At 39.1% G+C, this 9387-nt stretch overlaps 1 protein-coding gene across 4 annotated transcripts in view; it reads left to right on the forward strand.

Moving 5' to 3' along the window:
• The window catches only part of slc23a1 (solute carrier family 23 member 1), a 178461-nt gene extending 170443 nt beyond the window's left edge, over positions 1 to 8018 (forward strand). For all 4 annotated transcript variants that reach the window (XM_063053422.1, XM_063053425.1, XM_063053424.1 and 1 more), the window contains one exon: positions 2743 to 8018. In XM_063053422.1, coding sequence (XP_062909492.1) covers positions 2743 to 2990 — 248 coding nt within the window. In that variant the 3' untranslated portion in view covers positions 2991 to 8018. The remainder of the gene's footprint in view (positions 1 to 2742) is intronic.
• Positions 8019 to 9387: the final 1369 nt, after the last annotated feature.

Consider the following 9387-nt stretch of genomic DNA (forward strand, 5'->3'; position numbering starts at 1 on the left):
CATCTTCAGGACTGGAATGGAAGGGGGAAGATGCCAGAATGAAAAGGTAGGGACAGGGGAAGGAGAACGGTTTGAAAATGATGGGTGAAACCAGGTGGATAGGAAAGGTAAAGGGTGGAGAGGAAGTGGATCGTAGGAGAAAAGGAAGGAGGAGGGGACCCAGGAGTCAGTGATAGACATGTGAGAAGAGGAAAGAGAGTAGAATACATAGAATGCTGGAGGAATTCAGGTAAGGCAGCTGAGTTCCTCCAGGAGAGGAAGAAACAGTTAACATTTGGATTAAGGTCCTTCCTTACTGGAAATGAAGAGGGAAGAAGCCAGAAGAAATGGAGGAGGGAACTGAGTGTAATCTGATATGTGATAGGTGAAATCAGGTGATGGGGGAAGTGGAAGGGTGGGGAAGAATATTGAAGTGCGAAGCTGGGAATTGATAGGTTTAAAAGTTATAAAGAGCTGAAGTGGAAGGAATCTGTTAGGAAAGAACAATGGACCACCGAAGAAGGAAGGAAGAGGGGTATCAGAGGGAAGTGATATGCAGGTAAGGAGAGAAGGGGTAAGAGGGGAGCCATAAGAAGAAAGGAGAGGGAAGGGCAGAAATAACCTCTAACTGAACACCTGTGCCAACCAACTGGCAGGAGTATTCAAGGACATTTTCAGCTTCTCACTGATATGGGCGGAAGGTCCCACTTGCTTCAAAAAGGCAACAATTATAACAGTGCCTTAATGACTATCATATGGTAACACTCACATTTACAGTGATGAAATGCTTTGAGAAGTTGGTCATGACTGGACTGAACTCTTGCCTCAGCAAGGACCTGGACCCATTGCAATTTGTCTATCGCCACATAGGTCAATGGCAGATGCAATCTCAAGGGCTCTCCACGTGGCTTTAGACCACCTGGACAACTCAAAAACCCATGTGAGGATGCTGTTCATTGACTATAGCTCAGCATTTAATACCATCAATCTCACATTCCTGATTGAGAAGTTGCAGAAACTGGGCCTCTGTACCTCCCTCTGCAAATGGATCCTCAACTTCCTAACTGGAAGACCACAATCTGTGCAGATTGGTGATAACATCTCCTCCTCACTGGCGATCAACACTGGCGCACCTCTGAGGTATGTGTTAGCCCACGGCTCTACTCTCTATATACACATGACTGTGTGGCTAGGCATCGCTCAACTACCATCTGTAGATTTGCTGATAATACAGCCATTTTTGGTAGAATCTCAGGTCGTGACGAGTGGCCATACAAGAGTGAGATATATCAACTAGTAGAGTGACGCCGCAGCAAAAACCTGTCACTCATTGTCAGGAAGACGGAAGAGCTGATTGTGGACTTCTGGAAGGGTAAGACGAAGGAACATATACCTATCCTCATAGAGGGATCGGAAGTGGAGAGAGTGAGCAGCTTCAAGTTCCTTAGTGTCAAGATCTCTGAGGATCTAACCTGGTCCCAACATATCAATGCAGCTATACTTCATGAGGAGCTTGAAGAGATTTGTTATGTCAACAAATAAACTCAAAAACTTTTATAGATGTACCGTGAAGAGTATTCTGACAGGCTGCACCACTGTCTGGTATGGGGGAGGGGCTACTGCACAGGACTGAAAGAAGCTGCAGAGGATTGTAAATTTAGTCAGTTCCGCCTTGGGTACTAGCCTACAAAATACCCAGGACATCTTCAAGGAGCGGTGTCTCAGAAAGGCAGAGTCCATTATTAAGGACCTCCAGCACCCAGGGCATGCCCCTTTCTCATGGCTACCAACAGATAGGAGGCACAGAAGCCGGAAATCACACACTCACCAATTGAGGGACAACTTCTTCCCCTCTGCCATCCATTTCCTAAATGGACATTGAACCCTTGGACACTACCTCATTTAAAAAAAATTATATAGTATTTGTGTTTTTTGCAGGATTTTTAATCTATTTAATATACATAAACTGTATAAAAGTATACAGAATAAGATTTACTTATTTATTATTATTATTGTTCTTCTGTATCATGTATTGCATTGAACTGCTGCTGCTCAGTTAACAAATTTCACATCACATGCCGGTGATAATAAACCTGATTCTGAACTTCTTGTAACTTCTCTCCCCCCACCACTTATTTATTCATATTTATTCCTCTCCATAAATGCTGCCTGACCTGCTGAGTTCCTCCAGCATGTTGTGTTTGTGTGTGTTGCTCTGGATTTCCAGCATCTGCAGAATCTCTTACATTTAATATGTTAAATCTTTGTGCATGAATTGAAGCTCTTGTTGAATCTCTTGCTGCTTGACCTGTAGGTAACATATGACTCTCACCTGGCATAGCAATAATGCATGAACTGGTACTGGGTGTGGGTGGGCCCACGACAAACTATTTTGGCATAATTGGGTCCTGTGTTCAGACTCTACAAATCATTGATAACGCTTGCATGCTGCTCTGTTGTAGGAGAAGAGAGCAATAACCTGATACTTGCTTTTTAACCATTCCCTCCATCATTTTGCTGATGCTCTGTCAGGACTCAGAGGGGTTTACACTTCGATGCTTGGAGATGTGGAAGATTTATTGATTGATCTTCAGAAAGGGGAAAATTCTGTTTGGTGAAAAGTGGGGACCTATTTCTTTATAAATAATCTTAACCTTTTCCATTATTATTCTCTTCGTGAAATATTTAATTTGGAAAAACATTTTACAGTTTGTTTAATTCAATGCATTTTAATATTTTGTAAAACCTTATCTTATTAACCAGGTACAGAGAAGGAGCGTGGACTTATACAATGGAAAGAAGGAGCACTTGCAAACTCTGGCACATGTGTAGATGTGAAAACATATGACTTTCCATTTGGAATGACCCAATTGAAGCAAGTTCAGTGTTTACGGTACATCCCAATTTGTCCAGTTTTTAAAGGGTATTATTCAAAGAAGAAGCACAATCTTGACTTGACTGAAAGCATGAAAGGAAATAGTGACCACTTTGTTGTATGCACCAGAGTATAATGGGACTTGGTAGGAAATATTACGCACCTTGATATGCTGGTCTTTTCACTGCAAACCCCACTGTGGCACTACCGGCAAAGCAGCCTTTGCATCACTTACACATTGTAAATTTTCAATTGACTCTTTGATCAAATGAAAAGTCGGTAATTTTGCACATTTGTTAATTAATAGCATTTAATTGATTTAACTTAAAAGTGCAGATTAAAACATCTAGTTGTTTAAATGAGAATAGTGGAATATTACTAAGGTTTTGAAGTCTTATGTTCTCTGTTAAGTACGTCAAATAAAAAGCTACTTTTCTTATTAGGCCACTGAAGATTCATAACAGCTGATTTCAGATAAAAATGAAATTAAGCCCTCTTTTCATGTCAGATTACTTTTTTGGATTTTGGATTGTTTTATTAAATTCAATTTGTATCAAGTCACTAATTATGGTTTGAAAGATTTGACAGGCATATATGACAGCTATATTTTCATCATGCTTAAGAATTTTATTACCAAATAATTTTATGCAGTAGTATGTCTAAGAATGTTTTAAGAAAGATGGCTTAATTTGGTAAAAATCAGGTAGTACATCAGATCAACAAAACTTACAGCCATCTATTTCAGAGACTTCTATTCTTGAATAAAATATTGTTAAGTATTTGTAGATTTAAAGAATATTTCTCCTTTTTTTTAAGAGTGTTGTCTGTGTTTCAGGAGTTCCCAAACTTTTTTAATGCCGTGGACCAAGGTTGAGAACCCTTACAAGTCGCTCATTAAATAAATTTTCAGTGCTTGTATGTATCACTGTATTTAGAAGTGTTAAGTTGTACTTTCAGAAGTAATTGGTTTTATACTTCAGTTTATAATGTTCCCTTCCAAATTGTTCTATATTGTTTGGAAAAACTTCCTGTTCTGTAAATATTTTATTAATGCTAGGGATCAAAAAGTTTGCATTTGATGACACCAGACTGTGCAGTCACTGCATTTGACCTATTCTGCCAGTTGGATAAACACAAATCATTTCCAGCATAATGGTAATGAAATATTCTTCACTTTGCTGCTGGTTATCTGCTTTAAGAAAGGCTGCAATACTCATTTTATACCCTTACATAATTTTGTGCTTCATTGCAATGGGAGCTCTACAACACAATTTGCAACTTTCAGCAGTAAGCAAGTGTTGGAAGTTTTTTTGATAACCTTCCACATTCATCTTGCATTCTGCCAAGAATGTGGGTTTGGGAATTTTACAAGATTTACAGTATATTAGCTGTGAGTTTGGTAAGAGACCACAGAAGAGTCAGCATCTTGCCATTGATTTGATTGATGCAATATGAAACAAGATACAGGTTGAATTTATGTCATTTATGTAGAAATTTGAGTGATAAGAATGGAATTCGATTATGCAATCTAATAAACATTTTTTCCTTCCTACACACAAAGCATGCAATTGACCCAGCTTTTTGACATTTTCATACATAACTGCTGTATGTTTTAAGGATTCTGTATTTGAGCTAGAGCTGATTTTATGTATAAATCACCAATTCACTTGATTTGGTTTAGCCTTAGATTGTTTTGATGTATACTTCTGAAAGGTTGACATCAGATTTACAAATCATTTAAAATAGAACTAAACAATGTTCTGGCTGCTCTTTCTGGATAACTACATTCTTTTGATGCATCTCATTACAGATTAAGTTTAATTGATTAAGGTTATTGTAAGGCCTTGTGTGTTCTATTGTTTATGTTTTAGATTACTTGGACTGTCAAATCATGATATATAGAATGAACTTAATAGTTGGTATTCACAGTTCTTAATGATGTAACATGCCAAACCATTTAAACCAATTTTAATATTTCTGAGAGCAAATACATTTTTTTTTCTTTTTTGTTGGTGAGCTATCTATCAACAGACTCTTGTGCTCATGCTCACTCTGGCAGGCTGCATAACCGGGGAAGTAGGTTTTTAAACGATGCTGGGACAAGAGATCAAACAAGGAAGCTGTAGTAAATCAAAAACCAGAAACAAAGCTAGAGATGAAGGAATTAACACTGGTAATGATAAACAGCTTGTGCTGGGAAGGGACAGCATAAAAATCTAAGAATGAGTTGGCAGGTAAAACAAGAGGTTATAAAAATGACAAAAATCTCTTAAAGGATACATGGTGCTTCAAGACAGGAAAATGGTAGCAGGTGGAGGAATAACTCTTTTAATTGAAGATACTCCCTACACAAGAGGAGTGACCTAAATTCAGGAAATCAGATGTAGACACAGCTTGGAGGAGGTGATAAACAAAAGCAAGAAGTCACATGAGAGAAGAGTAATGTTCCCTTAACAATAACTATCCTACAGTTTGAGCATAAAGGAAGGAATAATGGGAGCTTGTCTGGAAAGTATGTTGATAACTGTAGGAGTTTTAAGCTACATATAGTTAAAAATATATTGGCCAAGGACAGCCTAAGTGAGGAGTTTATAAAGTGTTTCTTGGAACTGCACTTCCTGGAGACAACAGAGAGTGCTATATTGCAGAACACAATGTACTAGAATTAATTGAAGACCTTCCAGTGAAGTTACCCCTAGATAGCAGCAATCACAATAGCAATGAATTTTTGCTTTCAGTTTCAGGGAGAGAAGAGTGGATCTAAGTGAAATATTTTAAACTCTTTAGGTAGCTTTGAGATTGTGAAAGCTAAAGTAAAATGGCACACTTAGGTTAAGGGGCTGATCAATCAACATAGAGTTACATTTTTCAGAATACACAGAAAAAATACACTTGAATGAGAGAAATTCTGGGATGATGACGGAGGCAGAAACCGATTAGCTATATAAAATAAAACTGATGTAAAACTGAAAGGACCATATGAATGCAGATGGCATGCCGGCAGATAAGACAGAGCTCTTTATTTATAAAACACAAAGATGATTGATTGGAGGATAAGCTAAAATATAAATTATGAATCAAAGCTAGCCAAAAGCAGTAAAATATTTTGTCAAATTATGAAGGGATAATCAGGAAAATTAGTCAAAGTACAAATTGCTGGACCCCTGGCTGGCAAATCTTTGGGTCCTGATGGACATGAAACTTGGGTCTTAAGTAGCTGGTGAGTTACCTGGTACATTGTTTTTAATTTTTTTCAATTCCCTTAATTGGAAGAAGTTGGAAAAGGCAAGTGTTGGTATTCAAAAATTATGTAGGACCTGCTGTTCCCCTTAGTGTAACTTCTTTCACAGGAAGTGCTAGAAGTTCTTAAGGATGTCATGGAGGGCACAGAAATGTCCAGGGTAAACTGGTAAAGGCAATATAGTGGATTCAGATTAATTAGGACACATCAGGACCAATACATTTTGGCCCAATTAAGCAGCTACCCCAAATGGCCGAAGTTTCATGGAAAGACATTCAAATTCTTCGTAACTTCTAACTTGTTAAAATAGTAAAATCACTTCATGTTTGTGCCTGGCCTCTTCTGGCATCTCCACACATGAATGCTTAAAACTGTGGTGAGCAAACCAGTTCTGAGTTGTCTTCCTGCTAATTTCTCACTAACTCAGTTTCATAAATGATTAGCACATGCAACCGACACTGTTTAAAAACTGAGCCCTCTGAACACGGTATAGTGTCTAATGGCAATAGAAGTACATGCAACTGACGTTAGTTAGAAACTATTCACACCAATCTCCTGTCCCAAGTAAGTGGCAATGTGTCCCAAATAACTGAAGGAAATCCTGGCCATTTTCTCAATTTAGCTTTTGTTCTTTAAGAGATGTCCCAAATAAGCAACAGTTGTAATTAACTGATGGCCCAATAAACCAACATCTACTGTACAGTTTGCCAAAGAGAAATCATTTTTGATCAATGTACTGGAATTCTTTTGAAATAATTCAAGATTGTTTAATATCATCCCCCATACACAAGTGTAAGGAGAACCTAATAGCCATTCTAGATCTGATGCAGCACAAAAAAGGAACAAAAGATAAGGAATACAATAATAATATAAACACACAATAAATATAAATACATAAGATAGACATTGATTCTATGTCTATAAGAGATGGGAAATAATACAGTAATGTTGGAGTTAGTGGGAGGAGGTGTTGATCAGCCTTTCTGCTTGAGGAGAGTAACTGTTTCTGAGTCTGGTGGTTCTAGCTGGAGGCGATGTAGCCACCTCCCCAATGGAACCGGGACAACAGTCCATGAGGAGGTGATATGCTGGTTGACGTATGCCATTCAGGTACTTCTTATATATAAACCAAAATGAAATATGTAAACAGTAAATGCTTAACCATATATGTTTACAATATTACTCAAATACTACTGAAAATTGAGTACACTACACTTCTCACTGCTTTGCTATAAACTCCAACTCAATACAGAAGGCAACTCAATTCAAATATGTGACATTTTGCCCTTTAGTTCTCTTATATGCACCATATACTATTTAATACAACTACCTTATAGGCATGCACAACATAATAAATTTTTCATTGTCCCTGTGGAGGATTTCTTACTGTTTTGTGATAACATTTTTCCTGAGGGGTGGTGGTGGTTACTACTAGAGTGAGTTTTTTGGGTAGATGATTTGTTTACACTTAAATAGCTTTGGCCACCAGACTTCTATTTGATAAAGTACTGTGGATTGAGTCCACAACAATGCGCTTCCTAAAAAGGTGTGAATTCCAGGTGCTTCTGGCACCGTAGTTTGACCTGATGCTTAAGTTCCGAAGACAGTATTATCTATACATTATAAATACTAATTGTCTTCTATGTTAGCACGTAAAATGCCAAATAACTGTATTGTGGATTTAACTTGCATTCCAGACATGTTGGCATTGGAAGGAAAAGGATGAATTCAGAAGGTGTGATGTTTGTATGTAGCTTCAAAAGGAAGCATTGTCTATAACTTTTTAAGTAGCCATTGCCTTTGTGTTTAGCATATAAATATCGAGCCCACATTGGGCTAGCAGACCTTTCTACTGAAAGTGTCTCCGTCCTTATGATGCCTGCTGTAGCTTGTTGTGTCGAATAAAGAAGCTGCTTTGTATCTACCAGTGACTCTGCCTCTCCAGTGATTTCATCCACGCTACAACATTTGGTGTCAGGAGTGGGATACTTAGTGACCCGTTGTGTGGCCAGCGTTCCTAGCAGTCTAAGTTGGTGAGTATTTTTCTAAACTAACACTCACACTTGGATCTATTCGGTCAGTGGTACACGGGAACACGAGGTATCACGAACATGGAGAGCTGAGCTGGTAGATGTAAAAGTAATGTGTGCGTGTGCATGTGTGTTTATGTAAGTGAGGAATCTTTGCATGTTAACTTGGTGAGATTTAGACCACCAGTTGTGAAAGGTGGTAACCAACGGTACTGTTCGAGACGCCAGAGTAGGGGCGTGTATACTCGTTCCGGAAACTGCATTTTAGTGTATGCGTGTGCAAGTGTGATGCAAAGGAATACAGCAGGCATCATGAGTTCGGGTACTCAAAAGTGGCAGATTGTGGAATACATACTCTGCAGTTTTAACTATGTGTTGTTAACTGGTACCCATCTTTTATATTTTGTGTAGTGTGGGAATTAGTGTGGGGAATTCTCAGGAAGAGGTTTTTCTCAGGAAGAGGTTTTACTCAGATAGATCTACCAGAATGGCACCTATTGAGATCAGGCAATGCCAGGCTGAGAACCGTGATGATCCGAACCAGCCCTTGACCTTGATTACGACTATTCATAAACCCTTCACCCCCGGGAGAAACAGAGCATCTTGTCTGAATTGCCCTCATTTAAAGTCGCCTGTGGGAATTCAGAATTCTGGTGCAAGCTCGAAGGAATGGTTGAAATCCACCAGATGCACCCTAAAGATATACACGTGTTAGTGAAAGTCAAGTGCCTCAGGAATATGTAGGACAGGATGGCCCAGGGGGTGCGGGATGGTACATGGGCAACTACCGGGAGCGCCAGTAATGAAGAAAGATATTGCTCTTTTAAAGAGGGAAGTGAGGCAGCGGCTGGGGGGAGGTGAGAGTAGCTGGCGAACGATAATGGCAGAGATTCAAAAGGCTGACGAGACAGCCATGGATTATGCAGAACGTAAATATCGAGCATACGCGGAATATTCTGGGTTGGGTAATCCAGGGAGGCACGACTCAGTCTTCCTAAAAATGCTGAAGGACGGCCTGAGCTCAGCCCACCAGGAAGTTTTAGATTTAGGCATAACGGTGGGGTCCAACTACTCTGAGATAGTTTTGTGGGCCAGTGAGATAGACCAAAGAAAAGGCAAGAGAAATCGTAAAGTGGGTATAGTGGATGCAGCTGCTGTGATGTCACGTAGAGTTTGTTTTGCTTGCAGGCAGCCAGGACACCTAGCAAAGGACTGTTGGACCAGGTATAAGACAATGAAGGAGTTGATCTGCTACAGCTGTG

Source organism: Mobula hypostoma, chromosome 7, assembly GCF_963921235.1.
Source record: "Mobula hypostoma chromosome 7, sMobHyp1.1, whole genome shotgun sequence".
NCBI classification, from domain to species: Eukaryota; Metazoa; Chordata; class Chondrichthyes; order Myliobatiformes; family Myliobatidae; genus Mobula; species Mobula hypostoma.